This window comes from Microcebus murinus, chromosome 22 (genome assembly GCF_040939455.1).
Source record: "Microcebus murinus isolate Inina chromosome 22, M.murinus_Inina_mat1.0, whole genome shotgun sequence".
Taxonomy (NCBI): domain Eukaryota; kingdom Metazoa; phylum Chordata; class Mammalia; order Primates; family Cheirogaleidae; genus Microcebus; species Microcebus murinus.
In genome coordinates this window covers 25,804,805-25,832,518 of record NC_134125.1, presented here as the reverse complement: position 1 = coordinate 25,832,518, position 27,714 = coordinate 25,804,805, and the positions used below count along the sequence as shown (strand labels likewise).

The 27,714-nt window shown below is 40.0% G+C and overlaps 1 protein-coding gene across 3 annotated transcripts in view; it reads left to right on the top strand.

Moving 5' to 3' along the window:
• The window catches only part of PIWIL3 (piwi like RNA-mediated gene silencing 3), a 38,909-nt gene extending 22,842 nt beyond the window's left edge, over window positions 1–16,067 (top strand). For 2 of the 3 annotated variants that reach the window (XM_012776606.3, XM_012776605.3), the window contains 8 exons: window positions 473–542; window positions 7,085–7,285; window positions 7,418–7,521; window positions 9,458–9,528; window positions 9,909–10,059; window positions 10,743–10,868; window positions 13,143–13,290; window positions 13,453–16,067. In XM_012776606.3, coding sequence (XP_012632060.2) covers window positions 473–542; window positions 7,085–7,285; window positions 7,418–7,521; window positions 9,458–9,528; window positions 9,909–10,059; window positions 10,743–10,868; window positions 13,143–13,290; window positions 13,453–13,569 — 988 coding nt within the window. In that variant the 3' untranslated portion in view covers window positions 13,570–16,067. Of the gene's footprint in view, window positions 1–472; window positions 543–7,084; window positions 7,286–7,417; window positions 7,522–9,457; window positions 9,529–9,908; window positions 10,103–10,742; window positions 10,869–13,142; window positions 13,291–13,452 lie in introns of those variants that run through there. The other variant, XM_012776607.3, reaches the window with a different exon arrangement.
• The last annotated feature ends 11,647 nt before the right edge of the window (window positions 16,068–27,714 follow it).

Genomic DNA, 27,714 nt, shown 5'->3' with positions numbered 1-27,714 from the left:
CTGGTCAAGCTCCCAGAACTCTGGGGTCCCTGTGACTGGGCCCACCTGGAGCTCCTAACCCCACAGTTGCCCACGCGGAGCCTGCAGCATCTCGGTCCAGTCCAGCGTTCCTGGCCCAGACCTGTTTCCCCGGGGGGTTTCCTGAGTCTGTGCCGGTTAGCAACGACTCCTGCTCTCACCTGTGTCTCCGGCCATGGGCAGTGGCTCACCCTGCGTCCTCACCTCTTAAGAATCCTAGAAGTGTTGTCCATTTTTTTCAGTCTGCTTAGTTTGTGCTTGTTAGGACAGAATGGTGATTTCTGAGCTCTTTACAAGGAGAACCAGAAACTGGAAGTCTGTTTTGTTTTTAACAAACTTTCTACTGAAATGCGTATATCAGTATTTTATCACATCTCATTTCATTTACTGTATAGAATGTTTATTATGTTTTCCTACGCATTGTCTTTTGAACATAGATATACTTCTTTTCTAGGGTTCAAGTAAATGATGCTGGCTCCTATCTAACCATGTTACGGAGAGAGACTAGGGAACGGCCACAGATGGTAAGGTCCACTTGGTGTATGGACAGTCCCCCCCCTTACTCTAAACTGCATCTGCATGTATTTCAGAATTTGGAATGTTGCCGTCATTTTCCTAAACTAGCCAATGAGTGCAAATTTACCGCTAATGTAGACGAATGCAAACTTTCAGTGTTTACCTTATTCCTCAGTATCACCATCTTATGCTAATTTTCTCAGGCTTGAGGACTTGGGGGTGTGTGTGTGTGTATATGTTGAAAAACACTATACAAATGTACAGTAATGTGAATAACAGTAACCCTCACATCATTTTTATCCCCTCAGGTATAAGCTGAGTCTATAACTGATAACTTCTAGTGTGTGCTTCCCCTTGCCTTGCCTGGGATTTTTCTTGGGATCTTTTCTTCCATCCAGCCTCTTAGGCCATGTTGTCATTATGTTGCAATTCAATTACTATAGTGATTTTTTTTTTTTCTTTTCTTGGTTTCTTTTCCCTAGTTCATCTTGTGTTCTTTCTTCCCCCACGATGATTGGGAGGTTGGGGGAATCTTTGATTCTTGACCATAAAGCCAGAACGCTTTTCCCTATTGTCTTTTACATACAACTTAGATTTTCTTTTTTTAATTGCCACTGAGGGAATCATAGGCTACCTTGAAGAATACCTTATGAGCCATACTTATTCTTAAATGAAATGTATTCACTTTAAAATCCTGTTGTACTTAAATTTTATGGCTTGTTTCCTGTTACTTGAGTACTTTGTTTTATTCCTCTCTGGGCCGGTAGCCTTAAGTCCTCAGCTAAATCGGACAAACCCCCTTTGGGAAGCAGCAAACCACCATATTTTGGTATGTTAGAATCGGAGTTAAAAGAGCTTTGGTTGCTGTTTGAATTCCAGCCCATTCTCATGCCAGGAATTTTTCTGCACATTTAGCAACTGACTGAAATTTTAATGATTACTTTTTTAATTGTGGGACTTTCTTAAAATAATTTTATCTTTTGACTATGAAACTGTCCCACTTTTACTCATTTATCCTATTTTTGCTTTTTGTAATGGCATCTTCCCCTTCTCAAGGTATCCCTTAAACAGCGTAAGGCCCGATGCCAGACAGCGCGGGAAGCGCCGCCACGCTGTCACTTTTACGCGCTTCAAATGGTTAAGACAGTGACCAATCTTAGGGGGACTAAAATCCATGTGCAAAATTGTCTTCAAGTACAGATGGAAATCTCCACAGACCAGGGCTAGAGAGAAGAACTTTCGTACGTGAGCGGGAGTGAAGCTGTCGTGGCTCACCAACTTCAAAAGCTGAGTCACGGGGCAGGGGCAGAACAGGCTGTGTGAGACAACCCACTGGCTGTGATAAAATAGCAGGCCACACATCTATGTTGTGTCTAAAATAAAATGTTAACTTCACAAATATGAATATGATTAGAAGTAACTCTACTAACAAGTACTCATAGTTTGAGGATATGCTGGTTTTTCTTGTATTAGAGACAACAGCTTGTAGATCTGTTTTAAATAAGTTTTGATGAAGAAAGACATCTGAATAATAAATAATCCTATACATTTTAATTGGGGAGTAAGGTAGAAGAAGAAACAATAGTATATTTGAGTTATAGATCATATTTCAGAAAGGAAAACAAATCTAGTATTAAGGCCATAAAAATAAATATGAAACAGTCATCTCACTTTAATAACTCTTTCCTGTTCATCAGACCCTTACAGTTAAAAATGCCAGCTGGGAACATAGTCATGGTCGTTCTAAATAGAAAACCATGAAATTGTTCTATTTAAAATGATTATTACACATCAACCCAATATAAACCTCCAATTCCTCTTTGCTAAATACTTAAAAATTGTATTCCCTTTAATCTTACATTTTAGTATAATTTCAGACTTAAAGGAAGAATTGCAAAGATAATACACATATTCCCTCTATAACAACCACATTCCCCATACGTTAAGTTTTACCACATCCATTTTCTCCTCTTCTTCCTTGCCGTGTGTGTGTGTGTGTGTGTGTGTGTGTGTGTGTGTGTGTGTGTGTGTGTGACAGGTGCTGCTCCACTTACCCCTGAATACTTAGGTATTTTGAAAAGAACAAATATAAGGACATACTCTTTACTTAACTAGGTGTTACCTGGACTTAGAAGATTAAAAAATTAATATTGATATAATACTAATACATGCACCTAATTCAAATTCTTCCAATCATGTCCTTTATAGCAAAAGAAGTCTTTTGTCTCCCTCAGAATCCATCCAAGATAACAAGGAACATCTGGTAGACATCTATTTTTAGTTACCTTTTAATCCGGAAAATGTCCTTGGTCTTCTCTTGGGTTGTATGGCCTTGACATTTTGCAAGTGCACCGGCCGGTTACCGCGTAGAACATCCCTCCATTTGGATTTACCCATTTCCTTTGTAATAAGATTCAGGCCATGGGTTCTTACATGCCACAGAAATGACAGAGTTTCTTCTTAGTCCATCACATCAGGAAGTACATGATAATTCAACTGGTAATTTAAATTTTGATCATTTGGTTAAGGTGTGGTCTGGCTGATTCCACTCTTTTAAAGTTTTTTTTTCTTTGTCTTTTGTGGGTTTAAAACGTGAAGATCATGCAGATTTCCTGTTCTCATTGGAATTTCACTCACGAGCTTTAGCATCCATTGATACTTACCTGAAACAATTATTACTATGGTGCTCACCAAATAGTGATTTTATTTTTTTCTGGTTTCAGTATCCCTTCTGTATATTTATTAGCTGGTATTCTATTGTAAGGAAGAGCTCTTCATTCAATTTTTTACTCACTTATATAAACATGGACTCATGGATTCCTAACATTTAGTGGATTATGACATTTTACTCATGCTCAGTTTGTTCCCTTCACTTTTAGTACATTGCAAATACAACTGATGCGATGACTTCCATTACAGCTTAGTGATGCCTGGTTTTGAACTTTCCCTAAACAAAATTGTGCAGACTTGTCTTTTGCTCGGTGTTGAGGTTCAGCTTTGGGTGCAGCCATGCTTTACTCATTCTCTTGCTCTGTGCAGTATCCCATTGTTTTTAAGTTAACTCTTTCTGTTGTTGATGACCACATGGGATGTTTCTAGCTTTGCTATTACTTATACTGCTGTTATTTATAACGAGTATTTATACTCTTGTACAGATGTCTTATGCACACGTGTATGGAATTCTGGTGGCGATGTACCTGGGAGTAGAATGTTCAATGTTAGGTACTACTAATCAGTTTTCCAGAATAGGTGTGCCAGTGTTCACACCCACTGTCAGCTTGGGCATTCTGGCAGCTAAATGTCCCTCCCAATGCTGTGTGTGAAGCCCACTGTGTTTACTTTTGGGTGGCAGACATGTGAAACTTAAGCACACTTTCTTTGGCAGGACGTGGTCTCTAATTTCTGTCCCTCTCCCTCTACATGGCTGTCAGTCTCTTTAACAGCCTCCCAGCCACATCTGCTGGGATGGCAGATGGCTCGGAGGAATGCAGCCTCAACTCCTGGGATCAGCTCTCTAAGGTCCCACTTCTCCCCTATGGCGACCCTGTAATTCTTTATCGTCTTACTAGACCTGTTTGGGCCTTAACCAGACATGCCCTTATACTTTCCTTCTGCTTGACTAGCTCTTCTCAGGAGGAGACGGGTCCATGTTATTTCAGAGGCTAAAATCTTAGGAGAAAATGTTAGTTCACTACTCTTAGGAAACTCGGGAGACAGCGGATAAAAAATTAGAATCTCAAAGATTTGACAAAACGTATTTTAAAAACTTGACCTATTAACCTACTTACATCCATGGGCCTGTCTTCAGGAGCCTCTTCCCAATACATACATACACGATATGTAGAGATGCATGTGTCTATAGTGTATGTGTGTGCAATTTGTACCCAAAAGATTAGGTGCTTTAAAAAAATCACATGTAGGCTGGTCCGAAGGTAGTGAGTTATCTCACGTGATTGTTCAGTCAGTTACAGATTGAACTCCTTGTTCTACTACTTTCCCCCCTCCTCACTACTGCACTTGACTAGTCTTAAAAAAATAAAAATAAAAAAAATAAAAATAAAAAAATCACATGTAAAAGTGTTGGCAGGAACTGTCTCAAAAAAAGTCTCTGTTGCCCAGGCTAGAGTGCCAAATAAAGTATTTGTGCCCTACACATAATCCCATAAATTAGCCTGTTTTTTTATTATTTTTTTTGAGACGGAGTCTCACTTTGTTGCCCAGGCCAGAGAGTGCCGTGGTGTCAGCCTAGCTCACAGCAACCTCAAACTCCTGGGCTCAAGCGATCCTCCTGCCTCAGCCTCCCAAGTAGCTGGGACTACAGGCATGCACCACCATGCCCGGCTAATTTTTTCTATATATTTTTAGTTGGCCAATTTATTTCTATTTTTAGTAGAGATGGGGTCTTTGCTTTTTGCTCAGGCTAGTTTCGAACTCTTGACCTTGAGTGATCCTCCCGCCTTGGCCTCCCAAAGTGCTAGGATTACAGGTGTGAGCCATGGCGCCCAACCAGGAACTCTTTAAATTGTTACATTGTACTTGGAGAAATCCTTGGCAACTGATGTGCTCAGTGTTGTACCACACACAGACAATACATTACAGTTAGAAATCACAAAACCAGCTGGGTGCGGTGGCTCACGCCTGTAATCCTAGCACTCTGGGAGGCCGAGGCAGACGGATTGCTTGAGGTCAGGAGTTCGAAACCAGCCTGAGCAAGAGCGAGACTTTGTCTCTACTATAAATAGAAAGAAATTAATTGGCCAACTAATACATATAGAAAAACTAGCCGGGCATGGTGGCGCATGCCTGTAGTCCCAGCTACTCAGGAGGCTGAGGCAGGAGGATTGCTTGAGCCCAGGAGTTTGAGGTTGCTGTGAGCTAGGCTGACGCCAGGGCACTCACTCTAGCCTGGGCAACAAAGCGAGACTCTGTCTCAAGAAAAAAAAGAAATCATAAAACCACATACACTCAAAAACCAAAGAACTACTAAGTCACAACTATGTCAAAGAGAAGTACTATCAATGAAGAAAACTCTTGAGAACTGAACATGAAAGTACTATGTGTTAAAACCTGTATGATGCAGCAAACCAGTGATGGCAGGAAGGGACCTTACAGCCATGGAACACACTCTGAAGGCTGAATCTTAATGCACTAAGAACACTGAGTTTTGATAAACACAGGACAGAGTAAACCAAAATAGAATGAAAACAGTAAAATCAGAAATGAAATCAACCACAAATTTAAAGCTGGTCCTTTGAAAATGTTAACATTTGGTACTGTCAAGCCTCAAGAAGAAAGACTAGGGCTAAACATTAGCAACAAATAAGAGTTCATCAGCATAGATTCACTGCAGAATAAAGAAATATTAGAACAACCACAAGCTGTGTAGTGGTAATTTGAAAATTTGAAAGAGGTCAGTTTTAGAAAAAAATGTAAATGATTATGTATTTTATATAATCCTTTTGTATAAACATTTTCTATGTTCTGTCTGAACTATAGGAAAATATTTCTCTTAATCAGTACAGATAATGTGTTCAAACTTTCATGTTAAAGGAAAGAATATGGAACAAGAATTTCTCTGGTAAAAGATGTCTTTCAAAAACATCCTATAAGTAGCATTGATGTTCCTGCTAACGTCAGGAGCAGGCCAATTGGCAACCATTCTTCCTACCCACTCAGTGTCCTACTGAAGGTTCCTACCAATGTTTTAAAAACAATGTTTTAAACTTTGTCAATCAGGCAGTTTCTGTAATTCCCGAGTTTTTTTGTTCAGCAGTAAAATGGGGATAATATTAATAGTACTTATATTAATGGATCGGTGAATTAACTAAGCCAAATCATTTGGCAAGTGCCTACACATAATCCCATAAATGGTGACTATCCTGACCAGGGTATCCTTTAGTCTGTTTTTTTGTTTGTTTGTTTTGTTTTGTTTTGTTTTGAGATGGAGTCTCACTCTGTTGCCCAGGCTAGAGTGAGTGCCATGGCGTCAGCCTAGCTCACAGCAACCTCAAATTCCTGGGCTCAAGTGATCCTTCTGCCTCAGCCTCCTGGGTAGCTGGGACTACAGGCATGCGCCACCATGCCTGGCTAACTTTTTCTATATATTTTTAGTTGGCCAATTTCTATTTTTAGTAGAGAACGGAATCTTGCTCTTGCTCAGGCTGGTTTTGAACTCCTGCCCTCGAGCGATCCACCTGCCTCGGCCTCCCAGAGTGCTAGCATTATAGGCGTGAGCCACTGCGCCTAGCCTTAGTCTGTTTTTTTTTAACCCATCCTTGTTAACACACTGATAAATGCCTAGAAACTGAATAACTAGGCCATTGATGCATATTACTAATTTTTGCCTATCTTGCAGCCTGTTTCCTCAACATACCCTTACCGTTGTCTAATGTGATACGATTCTAGACCCTTCACCCTTTTGGACTCAGATATTTGCTCAATAAGCAGGCCCCAGTTTGTCAGTCTTCCGCCTGAATTGCCTCTTTGAGATGGTTTTCATTTTCCACATCAGTCTTATTCTTAGGGAATTTCATGTTTGCTTGCTTTCCAGGTGGTTTGTGTGCTGTCTAATGACAAGAAAGACAGGTATGATGACATAAAAAAGTACCTATGTACTGAATGCCCAACTCCGAGCCAGTGTGTGGTGGCAAAAACCTTAAATCGCCACAAGATAGTCTCAACTATTTCTGACAAGCTTGCCCAGCAGATGATCTGTAAGATGGGAGGAGCCCTCTGGAAGGTGGATACGGGGGTATGTTAGATTTCATTGCCTTTTCTTCACTCGATTCATGTTTGATAAAACTTAACTATAAATTAAAAGATAGACTCTTAAGTTTTGCTCACATTCTATTCTAACTCAATTTACCTTTTTAAAAATATTAAGGTAAAGAAAACGATGTTTGTTGGCATTGACTGTTTCCATGACACTGTAAACCGACAGAAGTCAATCGCAGGATTTGTGGCCAGCACCAATGACGAACTGACAAAGTAAGCAAGCTCTGGCAGATGTTTAGTTGTGGCTGTCTGTGGGCCAAACGGGAGAGGAGAGCCCAGTAACACTTGTTAGCTCAAGAGGTTAGGAGCTCTATGGATGAGTTATTCTTAGTCATATGCTCGCCTGATTTTCTTCTGGCAAAGTGATTGTTTCCAAAACATGTTTGTATGGAGTCTGGCTCTGCATCATTTTCTGTAGCTGCCTAAATACCACAAATGTAGCTTACAACAGCCCCTACTTGTTTCTGCACAGCTCTCTGGGTCAGACGTGTGGCACTGCATGGCCCTCGAGGCCTTCTGAGGCAAAAATTAAGGTGTCAGCCAAAGCACATTCTCATCTGGCAACTTGGTGGGCCTCTTCCAAGCTCACGTGGTCATGGACGGTGGCATCAATTTCTTTGTGGCTGTAGGACCGAAGTCCCTGTTTGCATCCTGGCTGTGTCAGCTGTGGACCAGTCTCAGCTCCCAGAGGCAGTTCACGTTTCTTTCCATGTGGCTCCCTTCCATCTCTCAACCAGCCAGGGCACGCTGGGTCCTTGTTCTGCTTTTAATCTCTCTTCCTTTTCTGCCTTCAGCTAGAAAAAACACCCTGCTTTTAATGGAGCTCATGTGGTTACATAGGCCACATCTGGAAAATCTCCTTATCATAAAGGCCACTGAGCCACAGAGCACAACATGACCACGGAGATGGCGTCTCCCCATGGTCAGAGGCTCCAGGGTAGGACAGGTAGATTCTGCCCAACATAGGCTCTAATCGGCTAAGTGCCTTTATAGGGACCACTCAGAGGTAGAGCACTACTCTAGATGTACGTGGATAAAGAGACATTGAGACTGAACCAGAGGCCTGTATGAGGTCTTGTCTCTTCACATGCCTGTACAGAATGTACTTGCGAAAGGAGACTTGCTTCTCTATCCCAGGTCTCTCCTTTCCTTCCAGGCCCTTTTGTTTTCTGTCTTTAGAAACCACACTTCAAATGGAAATGCATGTGCAGTCTTGAGTTTGCAGTCCCGTGTGCATTACATGCTGTATAGTCATCGCACATCACCACTAGGTTTAATGATGTTTGTGATCCACTAGGTATAATTCCAGAGTCGTCTTAAAGGAAGATCCATCTTTATTTCCCCAGATGACATCACTCCTTCCAGTCATACTTTAGTCCAACATAATGCATTGCTTTGTTCCACTTTATTTTTTAGAATTAGAAATTTATGCTGCAATAATAGGGAAAAATCAAGCTTTCATTTATGCAACAGATCTTTGAGCACTTATCCCATTCCAGTGCTGAGTCTACAGCAAACGAAGCGTAGAGCTGCCATGCCCGATTGTATCCCATGGGACTTGCGTCCCAGGGAAGAGGAAGACAAAGACATCAGTGTGTCAGGTGCTCAGATGAGGTTACGCTAAAGTAGACAAAAACACAGTAAGGGGAGAGAAACTTGAGACAGCATGTACCTTCACTTGATATACTGAAATTGTCACAATAGCCATGATAACAGCTGAAAGTAAAAGTGAGCTCACTTGCTCACTGATGATGGCTCTGGGCGACCCACTGTTAAAGGTGTTGACCCCAAAGCAGGAACCCTTGCTCGGGTTTTCATCCGATCACATTCTGCGTCTTCATCTGATCATTCCCCAGCAGGTGAAGCCACAGTAGCCATGCACATTAAAGCAGGATTAATTTACAGTGATGTCAACAGATGCTTCTATTCCATCATTACTATCCATGTGCATTAAAGTCTGCATGCAATGCCTGCGGCATCAGGAGAGGCCCCTACTCTGACCTCTGTGAGGACATGAAAGAAACGGTCCTTACTTGGATCCTAACCTACTAATAGTATTTTTTTGGACATAGACTAATTCAGAATCCAAATAATGAAATTTTAAGAATGCCTTTTTTTCCAAATGGGTGGTGTGCTTTTCTGTGAACAGGTGGTACTCTCGATGTGTCATCCAGGAAGCAGGAGAGGAGATTGTGAACGGGCTGACCGAGTGCGTGGCAGGTCAGTGTTTTGTGGAGGTTGGGGACCCTGACTCTACATACCAGTGGTTCTCCACCAGTGGAGGTACAGCCCCCAGAGGATATTTGGTCATAACTGAAAACGTTTTTTGTGTGTCACAACTGGGGTGCAGGTGCTACTGGTATTTAGTCTAGTGGGTAGAAGCCAGGGATGCCGGTAAACACCCTACAGGATGCCCTGCCACACACACCGCCACACATACTTACCTGCTCAGAATTTCAACAGTGCTGGTGTTGAAACTCTGGACTAGACTGAGGAGGTGAGCAGTGAAACTGCCCTGAAAGCTACAGTGAAAGGTGAACGTAAAAGTTGCCAAAGATAGCAAAGACTGGTTTATTCACACATTTCTGGTTTCCTTTCAGCTGCCCTGAAGGTCTGGTGTAAAAATGAACCATCCAGGCCACATTCTGTTATTGTGTATCGGGATGGAGTAGGGGATGGTCAGCTGTCAGCATTGCTTGCCCAAGAAATACCGCAGATGTTGGCTGGCCTAAATGACAACTCCTGTCCAGAGTAGGCACATAAATTGTGACAATGCAGGTTTCGTAAACTCTACGTAAGTCTTTGTAAACAATCTGTTTGGTAGGAAAACCCAATACAACGTGTGATGAGAGAAGGTACTACATACAAACACTGCCTTCCACAGATGGGTGGGGAGAAAAAAGGCCCTTCTCCTCTGGCTTCGTGCCCCGCATCCAAGGCAGAGCGTGAAGCAGAGTTGCAACATGGCAACAGCACATTGCTCCCCCGTGGAACCCCAATGAATCTTTCCCCCGTTTCCTTCCAAGTCTTGCTGTAGAGGCTTGTGCAGCTCAGATATTCATACAAATCCATGAGCATGGCTTGCTAGTGGTTTGCACTTACCCGCCTTTATGCTGGAGTTGTAAGTCCCAGGGCTGGGATCTCCGCCAGCTGTCCCTCCAGCGTCGTCTGCTTGAGGCCAGCAGGGATGGCAGGAAGGGTCCTGGGGCTGTGAGGAAGGGACCCTTCCCCTAGGCTATGGGTGGCTGTGAACAGATCCCTCCGCATCCTTTACTGCCTTGATCAGGCCGATGGAGCTGGGACTGTGAAGCCAGTGCGCGTGGAGGCTTCTGTCTGCAGGTTCCCTAACAGGCCTTAGTGTGTGATGTTTAATGCCCTGAATGCTTCTGAAATGCGACTGAGTAACATAATGACACTTATCCTCACTTTTCAAGTTCACTTCTAACTTTCATTGTGGTGAAGAAACGAATAAACACCAGATTTTTTGCTGTGTCTCAAGACAGTCTTGACAATCCAGAGTCGGGAACGGTTATTGATGTGGAGTTGACCAGGAAGGAATGGTGAGCCACTTTCCGTGTTTGCGTCTGGATCTATGTTCTCAGTTCACTTCAGCCAATCACTTAATTCCAGTAACTTCACCTTAAAGCATTTCTGATTCTTTACAACTAAATAGGTCTATATATTTTACTACTGGCCAGAGGTTCTTCATTTGGATCTGGAAATGATTGGTCTTCTGGTGGTTTAAGTTCCTTAATAAAAATTTTTATAAATATCTAGTACCAAGTAAGTTGGTTTTCCTGTGGTCCTAAAACCCCTTGAATTATGAATATATGAGATATCAAGTTTTGTTCATAGTAACAATTTAGAGTTATCACAAATCCAGTTATATTGAAATTCCCTAACCATCAAAATGTTTTAAATAATAGCTTAGAGAGGTATTAATTTTTGAAATGGTTTTTCTGTTTTTAAAGGGGGTAACATGTGAAATGAGACCGGTTTCTCTTCTGTAAAAGATTTTGTAAATGTATTCTGTAAGCAAAAATACCACATTCGGCTTTACGTGGTCAGCCCTGTTATTCGTAGAAATAATGTAATTCCAGTGATTTGGGATTTTTTTTTTCCTTAGGAGAAAGTAATCTACCATGAATGAATGTGAGAACCAGCAGACAAAACCTTAGGATTAGACACTCAAAAACTTTCAAAATATGAGATGTTTGAAGACATTCTATGTAATAGTATTCTTAAATGAGAGAAAAAGATATAACAATGGAATAAAGGTCATGAAGAAAACTAAAACACTGAATATCTACTGATATAGTCAAAATGAAGAAAATCAATAGAAGGGTTAAAGATCAGATTAGACACAAAAGAAAATAACTAACTGGAAATACATTCAGAACATTCCTATAATACAGTGGAGAGACATAAAAATGTGAAAGAAAAGTTTATGAAAAATGTAAGGCAAGATAAGACTTGCTATATATCGACTAGCAGCTCGTGTGGAAGATAAGATGTGATAAGGTAGAGCGATACTCGGGGAGACAGCCTGAGAGTCTGAACTCTCAGATTGAAGAATAATAGAACTTGAACAGGAGCAATAAAAAATGTTCACACTTAGATTTCTGAAGTTTCACTATAATTTTTCTTAAAAGCAGCCAGAAGAATAATATATTTACAAATAAAAATTATTTAACAGTAGAAACAAGAATACAATGAAATCTTTAAAATGCTAAAACATAGGTTTGGGTATCAAATTCTGGTGTAATAGCTATCAAGGGTGACAGTGAAATACATTCTGTTAAACATGTACATACATTAACAGATCTACCAGACCCTCACTGAGAACTACCCAAAATTTGTATTTTAGAAAGAAAACTGCCCAATTAAGGAATTGAGATGCAAAAAGAAAATGATGAGTATAAAATGATGAATATAAAAATGCTTTGACTTCAGAAATGACTAATTTATAGGGTACATTAAAACAAGATTAAAATACCAAACAATATTTACATAGGAAAGGAGTTATAGGGTTAAAGCATTTTCAGTTCAGTTAGGAACAATGGTAGAACTTCTGATGAACTTTAGGCTGAAGTCAATTATGCAAATGAAAGTTTGTGGAAACCAGTGGGGAAATAAAACATCCCAATAGACAGGAAAAAGTAAAAGGCAGAATCAATCGAGTGCTGTTAGCAGAAAAGGATTAAAGAACAAAGCAAATGAAAAGTATGAAACGGAGCACAACATAAAATTCCAGTATTTTATAATATGAATAGTTCAAACTTGCCAGTTATATCATTTAGAGGATTTGAGTATATTCTAGTGATTCTCAGGAAGAGGCAGGTGGCTTCATCCAGGGATCTCTGAATCTAGTTACTTACAGCCATGTCAAATGTGCCAATTTTGTTTGTTCCTCTAGGCCAGGCGTCCTCAAACTACAGCCCTCGGGCCACATGCGGGTGTTTTTACCCATTTGTTTTTTCATTTCAAAATAAGATATGTGCAATGTGCATAGGAATTTGTTCATAGTTTTTTTTAAAGTCTAGTCTGGCCCTCCAACGGTCTGAGGGACAGTGAACTGGCCCCCTGTTTAAAAAGTTTGAGGACCCCTGCTCTAGGCTTCCGTATGTGTACTTTAACTATAAATCTCATCAATTCTTATTAGTGTCAATGACTTAAGTGTCCTTTATCAAGTCAGTGATCACCTGTTAGGTTTCTAAATGTAGAAATTCTATAGAATGGATTTCTGTAAACTAACACTAAATGTCTTCATGTACTAAGTTTTACAATGTTCTTTTTCTAAAATAAGCTGATATCCACATGTTCTATAATTCCAGGTATGATTTTTTTATTGTGAGTCAATCTGCGCCAGAAGGGACTGTTACCCCCACTCACTATAATGTCATCTATGACAAGGTTTGCTTGAGTCCAGATACAGTACAACGTTTAACTTACAGCCTATGCCGCATGTATTATAATTGCGAAGTAAGTATTTTTTGGTTTTGATTTCCTTTCAGATCTATAAAATGTACTGTTCAAAACTGTACAATTTTGAACCTTTGAATTGACTTCTATGAAAATTTAAATTTAGGGAAAGTAGACATAAAATGAAAAAAATCCTCAGTTTACTTTTTCTTTCTACCAAAGGGTTTCATTCGAGTTCCTGCTCCTTGCCACTATGCCCATAAACTGGCTTACCTTGTGGGCCAGAGTATTCACGAACAACCAAGTGGTTTACTGTCGACCTTTCTCTATTACCTTTGACCTACAGAAGAAGGCCTGAGGTGATGCTGAAACTACAACTTGTAAATCTGTTTTCGCTTTTAAAGCTGGGTGTCTGAAATATTTTCCTAGATCCATAGCTTTAAATTCTAGCCCTTGACTCGATATGAGAGGTTCTCAGTAGTACATTCTGCTTTTCAGTACTATCACTGACTTTACACAAGATGAATTTTCCAGGAGGAAAACTGACAGGGTTTGGCTAGCAATTTACCCTTCAAACATGTCACAAAGACTTCATAATTATACACACCTAAGTATTTTGATCCCAACGAATGCCACTTTAATAATGAAAAGACTGGATATTAGTCACATAGGGAGTACATCTGTGAATAAGTAAATCCTACTTGGAAAGCTCTTTGAAATTTGTTTTTAAAGAAGAAAAGTTATAAAAACAAAATTAGATGGGGATTTGTTACCTAATATTTAGTCCTTCAAAGAAGTGACCTATTGCTAAGTTAAATATGAAGGATTGAATATAGTGATACTGGTGATATAAAAGTTAGACCCTTAGGAACAGGAAGACATATCACCTTTTCCACAAAGAAGGGAAATCAAGAGCTGTTAGCATTTCTGTTTAATTTATTCTATTGGGCATGTTCCCAGTAACATTATTATGTTAGCTATACCATAATAAGAGTCTTAAGTTCTGCTTTGTCCTTGAGTTCAAAAAAAAAAAAAATAAGAGTCTTAAGTTGTTTCAGGGAAGCTACTATGTTTTTCCTGAACTTTTTTTTTCTCCACTTACTACAACTATCTTTAAATAGATTCAGGAAACAATCTGTGAGGACCTTTTCTTACACTCCTAAATAGTGGTACTTTGGGGATGTGGGTGGAGATTAACTTCAAATATGTCCAAAATGGTATGTTTACAAACAGCATAATTGCTTTGTTAATTTAGGCTTGTAATGTAAACCAGTCTTAAAATATTAAAACATTTATTAGGAAAACACTGGAATCCAGTTGTCATGGTACTGCCAGCGGTGGAAAAACACATGATATAGGATATGGGTCATAATTTAAGAAAAGCTAAGTCGAAATGTTCTTTTCTGAATTTGTAATTTGATTTGTATGATAAAACAACCATTTGGAAGGAACAAAGTAAAACTTTCTGAATGTTTGCTCTAAATATAGTATATATACATATCACATATTCCTAACAGTATTAAGTTTAAAATGTGACTGAATTAAAGGTATTCATGTTAAAATCACTGAATTAAATCTCATTATTTTTAAAATGTTCTTAGCCTTTAGTCCACTGACTAGAGAAAATCTTTTAAAATAAAAAATATTGCTGTGACTAGGAGATTATCTAATTCCATTAGTCTATTTTTATAAGTTAGATGAAGGAAGCTTGATATATTTGGTATTTCCAGAAGAAAGTCTTACTGTCTTAAAGGCTTATAGATAAATTTTTCCATAATGTATCAAGTACATAAGTTTCACCTTATTGCGCGGGGATTGGACGGTGCTAATTAAAGGTCTGTTGGGAATGCATGTGGCCTATTCAGCAATACGACAACTTAAATAAACTTCCTGACTGGCAGTAGTGAATACAAGTCAATCCTCCCATGAGTACATCTCAAAGATGGACAAAATACTCTAAGACAATGTTGAATAGTATTAAAAAGGACAAAGGGAGAAAAAAAACATGGTACCAATATCTGGCTGACGGAAATCCAGAAAACACGGCCCTCGTGTATGGGACTACTTTTTATGGCATAAATTCCAGAAGAGGAAGTTGAACAAGAAGTTGGATTGATTTTGACAGACTTGCAGTCCATGTTGAAAAACTCAAGTCCAAGCACCTGTGTGGAGCGTTGCAGTTAACTTGCACACTCCTTGATTTGAGAAGTTCGGGCATACACCCTCAGAAGGGCTTGAAGCACACAAGCACTCCCGGGAACAGAACACCATCTTTAAATCATCTGAATTGTTAATCCCCCACAGTATTCTTTGTAGGATAATATTTGACATCAATCTCTAATACTTATATATAGTATTAAACCAAAAATCACCAATATTAAGAGGACAAGAAGACAAAGCTGAGGAAAACAATAGATATTGAACCATATTAACATTTGTTACCCCTATAGTGTGCTAAAATAAAAAAAATTGAACCATAGGGACTCAAAATTATCTGAGTTATCAACATAATATTCCAAGAGAAAATTTAAAACTCTCAAGAGCAAATTGCAGGAAAGAACAATTTGGGAGATTCTAAAACTATCTGCATTGCATCACTTCTCTTCACCTACAACATCCCACTAACATTGACACTGGCTACACACGTCATCTCTGTAATCCAACTATGCACTCCTTGGAAGGCAGGTCGCATCCTCGCAGGATCTTTTAATGACCATAAAACAGAGCAGTGAATGAAAGATGCCTACACTACAGTTTCGTGTACAAATCTCTCATGTTTGCCAGTGAGAAAAGGGGGGGGTCACAGAGCAGAGAAATGGTTGTTAGGAAGGAAGAACCACGAGCCATTTGCGGGGGGGGGGGGGGGGAGTGGTGGAAAAGATGTAACAGATAAGGGGGAAGGTACCCATAAAGTGGCCAGAGAAGTTGAGAAGAGGATCGACAGAAGGCACAGGTTGAGGAACTGGCTTTTGACAAAAAGGAAGACAGCTCAGGTGGTGGGAAGGACAGAAGAATGGGGCAAATGCAGATTATCCATGTGGTGCAGATGATTTAGGTTCCAGCCTAAATTTTCTGGATCAAGTAGGGTCTCAATCTCCTGAAACACAAGTAGTGTAGCCAAACCCACTCAATTCACCTATAGCACACATTATTTAATAACAAATCCCCTGACTTTTCTTTCTCTTATATAGTACAATTGGGGCATTGGCTTGAAGGTTTTGAAATCATATGTATATAACGTTATCAATGACGTCATGATATGTAAGGAAGCATTTTGAAGTATTTCTCCTACAAAGATGCGTAATCCAGGATTTTCTTTTACTGTGTAAAGGATGTTACTGGGACAACTGTCAATATCTGAATAAAGTCTGTGGATGAGATAATAGTTTTTATCACAGTTAACTGATTTTAAACTTTGCATTGTGGTTTTCTAAAAGTATCAATGCTTTTAGGAAATATAAATATTTAGGAGTAAAGGAGTGTCATATCTACAACTACTTCTCAATGTACTTGTTTTTGGTGTTTTGGGTTTTTTTGGTTAAAGATCTAATTGGCTTTTATTTTCAATTCTAGAATTGCGTGGCTCTAACAATATCTGTACCCCCATAATATGAATTTTTAAAAAAAGGAAAAAAAATCAATGTATCTGTAATTAGAGGTTGAGAACCAATGAACAAGATCTTTTTCAAAGGGGCAGAGGAGGACTGTGAAAACTGTCCTAATTCCTACTAATGATCTGTTTTAATAAGGAACCAGGACAGGCTCTGTTATCAGGGTGTAAACACCAAAGGTCTTGTCTATGATGATGAATGATTTCATCCAAAACATAACGTGCGGGCAGCAGCAGACTCCTGCTGTGCCTCTTCCGCTGACCGCGAAGCCCGCGCCGCTACGGACGCACGCTTGGCGGCTCGCCCATCCATCCGCCCCGCCGAGAACCCCCTCCTAGACGCCAGGCCCGCGGGGTCTCCATGGTTGCTTGCTGTTCTGCCCCAGCACCCTATTCATGCTCTTTAGAACCATGCAGGCGTTGACGTCAGAGCTAGCATGTAACTGGGAGACCATCAATCTGACCCACTGGAACATGGAAGCATGGAGCCACTGTCATTCATGGGCGCTCTGTCCTGGGGACTGTTTAACCACTTCGGTGCCAGCGACGACGACAGTCGATAGCCAGAGGTGAACACGCACATCGACTTTAGCCGACAGCCGTGATATGACTTTTCTAATTTTTCGTTTATCAAAATTGTGAACATTTAAAAATAATGAAAAGATTATTTCTATGTTACCTATTCTGATTTCCATTACAAGTAAAACTGCCTGTAAAATAAAACAAGCTTTCAGTGCTTTCAAGCTTTCCTCATCACACAAGCGCAGACCGGGCTCATCGCTGCGCAGCGCGCCCGGGCGGACTGCGAGTGCGGCTGCGGGCGCAGCCGGGCTAGGCGCCCCTCCGCGGGGACGGCGCCCCTCTGAGGACGGCGCCCCTCTGGGGACGGCGCCCCTCCGCGGGGACGGCGCCCCTCCGCGGACGGCCTCCCGTCCCAGCCAGCAGGGCCCGCGGTTCTCCCTGCCAGCCGTGCCCGGCGCATCTCCCATACGCGCCCACACTGCTCCAGCTGGAGTTGTAGTATATTTGCATGTGTCACAAGGTGCTAGTTATTTCCTGTGGAGAATTCTTCTCTCCGTAGCCATGGGTGAGGTCCTGGCACACAAGAATCTTCGCAGCCCTGAGGTGGAGCGCGGTAATCCGCGGGAAATGCTCGCGTGGCGCGGGGGCTCGGGCGTCCGCTGGGAACGGTCGGCTCAGCGCCAACAGTGGCTCAGCCCAGCAGCTCAGCAGCGGGAGCAGCTGCTGCTCTCAGGACACTCAGCTGCCCGGGCCTTACCCTTGATGATTTCGGCAGTGACCTGTGCCTGAGGAGTTACTGATCATTTTCTACATATGCTATAGAATCTTAAGGTTCTTTTCTTCTTTCCTCATTATCTGAGAGTATGTAACTTTTAAAATCTTCAAAATTCTTTTAACACTCATTTCTGATGTCTTTTTTACAAGAGCAGTGTTATATAAAATAGAGTTAATGTAAAGTCAGTGTATAATAATGAAAAGCAATATCTTTCTAGTTCACATGTCAGAGTCAAGCTAAAAATGAAACCATGAATCCAGAATGGCTTTCTCAAGAGAGAATAAAGAGGTAATACTGTAGGGGGAAAGGAAGATCAGAGAAGCCAGTTTTCTACTACTAGATAGGTTTATTATTTTAATGATATAACTTTTCCTATATATATTTTTATATATCCTTAATGAGAAGAAAAATTTAATAAATAATAAATTAATAATTAAATAATAATAAATTAATAAATAAATCATTTATATTTTTCAAACCTATTCTTTCTTGAATGCTAATGTCTTATTACAAAAGCATCTCCCCTTATGAATAATTTTTGATTCTACAAGGCCACTTCTAGGTCAATTATGCAAGGTGACACTTTACACAAGTATCTGCTAAAACTATCTTTGAATGCTGGACAGAGATGATTGCTTTTGCTCTGTAAACTTAAATTTTGTTTGTATCTATAACATTTCATAAGTTGAACATGTATAATTAAAAACATTTTATGTAAACAAAAATAGTCTGTATAATAAATATATGTTCTCTAGTTAACCAACTCTGTTCTATCTAATTAGTCATGAAAAGAAATAAAACAAAAATCCTCATTCTTCTATTTTACTTTTAAGTTATTGGACAGAAGTTAAGCTTACCACCAGTGAAAGTCTTCCAAGTTATGATGCTTGAGTCACCACCTTCAAGGGGGTAACAGGCGCTATTCCTGCTTATGATCCAGCGTAAAGAATGCACTTCTATCCTTTGATTCTTCATCTGTTCCAGACAATGTGTTTGTGTTACCCTTGGGAGCTGCTAAAGCAAAATATCATAAGCTGGGTAACTTATAACCAATGGAAACTTCTGGCTGTTCTGGAGTCTGAGAAGTCCAAGATAAAAGTGCTGGCAGATTCAGTATCTGGTGAGGGTTCACTTTCTGGTTCATAGATGACGCTTTCTTGCTGTGTCCTCACACGGTGAAAAGGGGTGCAAGAGCTCTTTTGGACCTCTTTCGTAAGGACGCTGAGCCCATTGATGAAGACTCTGTCCCCATGACATAATCACCTCTCGAGACCTCACCTTCAAATACCATCACTTTGGGGGTTAGGGTGTCAGCATATGAATTTTGGGGAAATGTAAACATGCAGACCATACCAATGTTTAAGCTATAACTTGATCAGTGGCTCAAACAATTATCGTGAGGACCCAGTTTTACCCTTAGAACCAACTCTTCTCCATGTTGGCTTTCTCTCAGATGGATAACCTCTGAGAGATCGAAGACGACTATAGTACCTCCGAATCTTCCAACTTTTCAAGCTTCAAATTCTATGGTAAAGGGCAAGAGATTCTTTCTCATAAATTCCAACAAAAGCTTAATGTTTTCTTATTCGTTATGATTGGTCCAAGTACACAGCCTGAGCCAATCACTGCAGCTAAGAGAAATGCCATATGTTAATAAGCCTAGGCTTGGGTCACTGGATGCCATCTCCCTGCAATGGCAGTAGGACCCTATTCAAATTTTATGGATTAAGTATGGAGGAAGGTATGGATAGATCTTTAAATCTTATTGGAAGTTAAATGAATAGATTTTGGTCAGCCAAAGTCCAATAAGTATCTTCTATACATTCTTTGAAATAGCACAGATGTGTGTGCCCCCTTTTTATGGACACTTTTTTATTAAATGCTTTTTCAAAATGGCATATTGGATTCATTTATTATAATGTAGTTCTCTAAATATTAGTACTATAATAAAAACACCGACAATACTCATTATTTATCAATTGTTATTTTCTAATTAATATTCTAAGTCTTGTACATTCATTGTCTATTTTAATTCCATACATACATAAGGTATAAATATTATCATTGTTATATATGAAAAGACTCTGATTCAGAAACCCAAAAGATCATGCATTGGGTTTCAAATCTTAGTAGAAGATTTCCAGTCTGTGTTCAAGCCTGTTTGATTCTATAATCTGACTTTTAGCATATGCCATATACAATGCCTCCTAAGTGTTTATATTTGAAGAAAACGACTCTTTAAGAAAATTTAAAACAAGACATTATAATATCAGGATGGTTCCCAGTATAGGATATAATCTGGATTTAAAAACCACATGCAGATTCATTTCTTACTTTTCATAATACTACAAATTGTTGGGTTTTTTTTCCCACAAAAGGGAAGAGATTTCAGAACATCTTTTGCTGAGAGTGGACAATTTTTAAAAGAAGAACTTCAAAATTCTAACAAAATTTTTAAATCTAGAGGGATGTCCTTTTTAAAACAAACAGTCAGTATGTAAATTAAATATTTGCCTTTCCGAATTTGAGCATTGCCCTCTCTTAAGCATCCCAGATGCTTCCTCTTGATCACTACTTATTCACAGTCCAATAGTTTCAGTCTTTACAGAAATCAGAAATCCTACTTTATAAAATTATGTTTACTAGTACAGAAGAAATAACATTTTGAACAAATTTTTACAGGGTTGCATTGTGCTAAGGACTTTATGTGGTCTTTGAACATAAGCCTAGCAGCAAAGTCATGCTTAATTATAACTTGTAACTCAAGCTTAATTGTCAGCCTATAGATGACTATAATAACAAAATGATTTTTTTAAAAAAAATTTCAGCTTTTAGACCCCTTCACAAAATTTCTAGAGTGAAAATTTCTTCCTTCTCCCAAAATGATCTAGGGAAGATCACATATTCTCCTCTGTGATCTTTAAATTTTTCTGATTTCTCTGATATTAATATCCACTACAACTGATAGTGGCTTAAGATGATACTCCACCACTCCTGAGAGATCCATTAGGTCCTTATTCAGAGACAACCCTTAGCAGTATATATCAACCTCTATAGATATTGTTCCTTTGATATAGATAAATAGATCTTAATACATAGCTGGATGGAACTAGATGTTAAAAATATTAGGAGAAAGTGTATTCAGAATTTATGGAGCTTGATTATCAGAAACTATTTCATCTAGATTAGCCCAACTAACCATTTTGAAAATTATAGCTTCATAGTATCCACCCAAACTTTGTGTTCTAAGCAGACTGTCTAGTCCAAGAGTGGGGAAACTTTTCATGTTGAAAGGCCACATTAATTAAGCTGTAATCAAATAAGGCGGCATCAAGAAACTGCAATTAGATATACTTAAAAATATACATTATTTTGTAAAAATCTAATACTATGTAATTAATAATTTCAAAAAATGAAAACTATTTGTTAATTTTATAGTTAACTAAACTTTTAATGACTTTGTTGTGTCTGCTTTCCATTGGAAAATATTTGAATGTTTGGTTGCAGGATAGAGGTCTGCAGTTTCAGTTGATCCTCTGGATGAGTATCAGTAATTTATGACCTTAAAGACATCTTAATTTGGGTTAGGTAGGAAAATGTAAATTTTCAGCATGTTGCCAAAGGCATGGGTATTCTACATTTTTCTGTATTTCAATTGGATCTTTCTTAGCATCAAACAATGACTTTAAAATGTCATCTACTGAGAGCTTCATCAATTCCGTCTGTAGTTCTTTAGGTGCCTTGGTGATACCAACTAGGTGAGGCTGAAATGCTAATTTGAGTGTGATTCTCAAAGTCAGTGAAGCTTTCATTGTGTTCTCCAAATAATAGGTCTATAACAGGTGCATGTTCTTCAAATGATTCGCATATATCATATGCTTCATCAATGACATTTGATAACTGGCGAAAATGTCCATATGAAATTCCCTTTTGAAGAGTATTTTGAAAAAAGATAGCTTTTTTTGAAATGCTTGAATTTTTTGCCACATACCATATATAGACTTAGTTTTACCATGCAAAGAAATATTCAAATTATTTTGATTTGACATGACATCATACAGAAATGCTGTATTTCTATAGAAATCATCTTTCAATAATTCACATTGCCAATTCTGCTCTTCATAAAATGTAGCTATCTGTTCTCACAGAGTTAAAATTTTGGCTAACATTGTCCCTGCAATAGTCAACAAACTTCAGAAGGATAGGGCAAATCCATAACCTCATTGTTCAACTTTAGCGTGTTATGACACTGACAATACCATGTTATGAAACTGACAATACCATGCTGCATTTGCACAAATACAGTTAACAATACTTATAACTTGTTGCAAAGTGCCACTTAAAATACAAGCTTTAGCACAGAAATTTTGCTTATGCAAGAAACAATGAAAAGAGAGCATCTGGATCTGTTAATACTTTATTTTAATCTGTGCAATATTTTAATTCTTCATGTTTTCCTGTCATGGAAGGTGCACTGTCTGTACATGCACTCGCTAAATTTACTAAATTAAGTCCAAATTCATGACATTTATCTTGAAAGTTGTTGAAGATATGTATTCCCCGTGTTCTGTTCACAAGAGTTCCCAAAGTGAGTAACTCTTCATACCAAAGAAAATCTTCTGTTATGACCCAAATTAACTATAAAACCTGTGCCAAGTCAGTAGTATCAGTTGATTCATCCAAAGTAACTGAAACACACATATTTTCTTTTTGAGCAAATTTTGAACAAATTTTGCATAAATTTGTTCTGTTAAGCTGAAGGCTGATTCATGCCGCTGATCAATTATGGTTCTCCTTGAAAGAAGCAGTTCTTTGTACCATGAAATGTTATCAGAGTCTAAGCATCCTACAACTTCAACAATGCATTCTTTCACAATTTCTACATCACTCAATGGCTTCCCTTTTTCCCCAGCTATATAAGCTATTTTATAAGTTGCTTCAGTGGCATTATTTGCAGGTCTTATTGCTGCTTGAAAGAATTGTCTTTGCATTTGCTTTTCATCTTTTAATTTCTGCAATATAACCTTTCATGGCCTCCCCCTCTGATTTAAGATATTTGTGGTACTTATGAGTCTAATAATGCTGATGAACACTGAATTTCTTTAATGCTGATATCACAGTAACACAAAACAAGCAAATCATCTTATCTTTAGCAGAAACAAGATAATATTGCAATTCCCAATCCTCATTAAAACCCATAAACTCTTGACAACCAGCCTCCTGTGGTAGTGGCACCAGTCAGGGAGGGGAAATTAGAACTAAATCATGAGCATAGCAGCTGTCAAGTTAGCCCTTATGGCTTACTAATGTTCTAATTGTGCCAGTCAGTCTGGGAAGATTACTTCATTGAAAGTTATTTTATTCTTTGGCACTTTGAATATATTCATTTCCAAAGTAAAATAAAAATAGAAAAGGTGAACAAAAATTTATTATTAATAAGAATAAAAGGATTTCTTCTGTAAAATTTGAATTCAGTCAAAAGGCTGCACCGAAGGACCAAGAAAGCCACATCTGGCTTTAAGGCCACAAGTTCCCCACCCCGATCTAGTCTCTTTGCTGCCTTTATACATATTTGCTCATTTTTGGCTTTAGGTCTTATCTTAAACTATTCTTTCTCCTCTGCCTGTCTTTTATTTTTCTTAATTTTTTAATCAAAATCTTACTTATGAAAATCAGGTATTGCTTAGATATCTTCAGCTATTAATGAAATCATTTAAATGTAATTAGAGCTCAGTAAACAATTGTTGATTAACTATAATAAGAACTACAAAGGTAGCTATAAAAGAAATTACTTGCCCATTATTCCAGGGTTTAGTAATCTAAGATTTAGGAGAAAGCAAATAAAATGTGCCGGATAATAGAATATATTTTTTCATTTAATCATTATTTCATGCAAGAAATAATGTGTTTATACTAAGTTCTAAGTACTAAGTACTTCGATGGGCTTTGGATAAAAAAGCAAAGAAAAGAAACATGGATTTACCCAGAGGAGAATTCCACAAAATGTCCTGTGGAAGGCAAGCCTTGAGACAAAAAATAGCATGATGTTGTAGTACACATAATAAGCCAAGGTAAATTATCTAGAATTATTGGCAAGTTATGGAAGATGTTGCTGATAAACTTACAGAAGAAAGTTCATATAGGGCAGGTTTGGAATGATGAAGAAATTCATCCTCATCCAAAGAGCTATAGGAAATGATTAAAAAGTTATAATGAAAGTCATGCTAAGGGCCGGGCTCGGTGGCTCATGCCTGTAATCCTAGCACTCTGGGAGGCCGGGGAGGGCAGATTGCTGGGGGTCAGAAGTTCGAAACCAGCCTGAGCAAGAGCCAGACCCCGTCTCTACTATAAATAGAAAGAAATTAATTGGCCAACTAATATATATATAGAAAAAAATTAGCCGGGCATGGTGGTGCATGCCTGTAGTCCCAGCTACTCGGGAGGCTGAGGCAGGAGGATCGCTTGAGCCCAGGAGTTTGAGGTTGCTGTGAGCTAGGCTGACGCCACAGCACTCACTCTAGCCTGGGCAACAAATCGAGACTCTGTCTCAAAAAAATAAATTAAAAAAATAATAATAAATAAAATAAATTCACCCACATGAAAGAACTGAAGAACATGGTATAGCTTTTTTAAAATTTTGTCTTAAATACACAGAATCATTATACTTGAATGAACTGATAGTTGGATTTTCACAGCACCTTCACTTAACTCACATGCAGGGTGTGCTCTCTTTTGTGGCCAGCTGTGAATCTTTCTGACCCATGCATGGGGCTAGCAGTAGGTTTACTTTTCCCCTGAGGAAGTATTTTTATATTCTGGGAATAAGATCCTGAGAAACCTAATACAATACAGGCAGCTGTGGACATCTTTCTGTGAGTAGGTGGACTCTGATCTCCCAGCCCTCAATCTCAAGGACTTCGTTTCCATGGGAGGAGGGCTCTGGGTGTGTGGTCGCTGTCTGGTCCACACAAACCACCCTTCCACTCTCCAAACTACAGCCGTAGAGCTGTGAGGATCGTCGCAACTGTCACGATCATATCTAACCCGCTCTGGGAGTTATTCCCATGTGATTGCTGTGAGAACTGAGGTCAGGAGTGGATGAGACGTGCAGAAATGGGGCCTCCCCGCCAGGCCTGTCTGACTTCAAGGCTCCATGTTCTTTCCACTAAAAATGCTGCCTCCTTCGAGAATTTCCTTTACCCTAAAAAGGCTGGATTCTCAGAGGGAATGGCAGGGCCTTCCCTCTTTATGTTGGTCACCACCCGCTCCCGGAGCCCACCTTTCTGCATTATCCTTGGGGACATCCCTGGTGGGTGGGGCAGTGATGTGAACATTGGGTCATTGTCACAGCCCAGTGCCACAACCCAAGGTGTCCAAACAGAGTGGAGGAGACCCCCTCACAGAAGTCCAAGAGGGACCCAGGATTTGGGAGTTGGGGGGGTGATCCAGGCAGAGGGAAGAGCTGTGCAAAGGCCCGGAGGTGGAGGCAGTGTTCTGGCCTTGGCAAACTGTAAGCAGCCAGTGTACTAAGTAGAGGGCCAGGCAGGGTAGTGGGTGGGGCACAGACCATGTTGGGCCTTGTAGGTTAATTTAAATAAATTTAAATGAAACTAAATTAAAAATTCAGTTCCTCAGCAGGATGTGCCATGTTTCGAGTGCCCAGTGGCTGCCTGTGGCCACCCTATGGCACAGCACAGAGAGGAAACATCCCCATCATTGCAAAGCGTGCCACGGGCAGCGCTGTGCTGGAGATCTCCGAGGGTTCTGGGTAGAAAGTGTTTTTCAGAGGAGACCAGTGAGGATGGGCTCCAGCGACTCCATGAGAGATGCTAGTGGCCAGAGCCTGGCCTGGTCCCTGAACACAGCAAGTGTCTCAGAAGTGGCAGCCTGTCCCTCAGATGACCGACCCCCAGCGATCCACACCTGCACCTACTGCTGCCGCAGGTAGTCACCTTGCCAGTGAATGAGAGCTGGCCTGAGTGGACAACAGAATATTGCAGAAGTGCCGGTGTGTGAGCTCAAGGCTGCAGCTTGTCCCTTGGTCTCCTGAGTCTCTCGGTCTGGGAGAAGCCGGCCCCCACCTCACGGGGCCACTCAGCCTGCAGAGACCCCATCTGATGAGGCACCGAGGACTCCCGTCGGCAGCCAGCGCCAGCGCGTCGGCCGCGTGTGAGCCGCCTCGGAGGTGGGAGTGGAGACGCAGTCACACCCGCCTCGGACGGCACCCTCGCCCGTCGCCCCGAGCCAGGCCCGGGCAGGTGAGCGGACCCCAAACTCCTGACCCCCAAGAAATGTAAGAGGATAAAGGACCTCAGTGCTCTGAGCCTCAGTTTCTTGATTTACAGAATAGTCCAATCGATGTTCCTTGTGGGCTCACTGTGTAGATTAAATGCGGAAATGCGTGCAGATGGAGAGTCAGCACACTGGAGACCCATGACATATGGGAGCTGGGTTTTTGTTTTTTAATTTGCAGAATATTAAGGGGGCACAATGTTTTAGGTTACATGAATCATTTTTGTGATGCTGAGTCCTGGCTATAGGTGCGCCCGTCACCCAAATAGTGTTCATAGCACATGGGTACACCTATACCCATGGTAGCCATAGGCCACTGTTCCCATGGAGAGTTACCAAAAATTTACTGACATGAAGATTAATGGGACAAAAAATTTAAAACTTATACATGGACGCCTTCAGGATGAACACTCACAGATGCAGGGGAAATTGTCCATTTTTATGTTTAAGGTATGGACAGCTGTGTAGAGATGTGATTGAATAAAAAGGGTGTGAGCTACTTCCCCTCCTCTTTTCCCCCCTCCCCCCTGGTTTCTTTCCACTGAGTTTTACTTCCCTCTGTGCACGTGTGTGCTCATCGGTTAGTTCCAAATTAATAGTGAATACATGTGGTGTTTGTTTTTCCATTCTCAAGATACGTCACCTAGGAGAATGGTCTCCAGTTCCATCCACATGGTTGCGAAAGGTTTAATTATCTTTTTATGGCTGAGTAGTACTCCATGGTGTACCATGGAGGGGGCTGTTTTTATTAGTTGAGAAGATAATGAGAAAAGCCACATAATGTGACAAATGCTGGAGATGAGTCTTATTTTTTTTATTAAATTTTTCCTTTTTTTTCTTCATATTATTTTCTTTTATTCTTTTTTTGTACCACCATAACTCTTTGAGCCTGCATGGAGCAGAGTCTTTACATGGCTTTGGAGGGCTGGATGTGATTTCTCAGGAATCAGTCTGCAATCCATTGTGGAGCTTGGACTTAAAGAGCAAGTTTACATTTGACCTTGAGGAAGAAACTCTGCCCACAGAGTCAGATAGACCGGACAGATAGTCCAGGAACTCCAGAAGTGCAAGGGTCTTAATTAGACTCTGTCAGACCAGGGCTCCCCACTGGCCTGGCTCCACCATGACTTAGTGGAGTGAAATTAATCAAGGATGCCACCTCTTTGAGCCTCAGTGTCCCCATCTGTAAAAGAGTGTTGATGATGACAGGTAGCCTGCCCTGAGTCCCCGCTATGTGCCAGATCTTGTTTTCAGTCATTCACATCCGCTGGCTACCTTAGTCTTC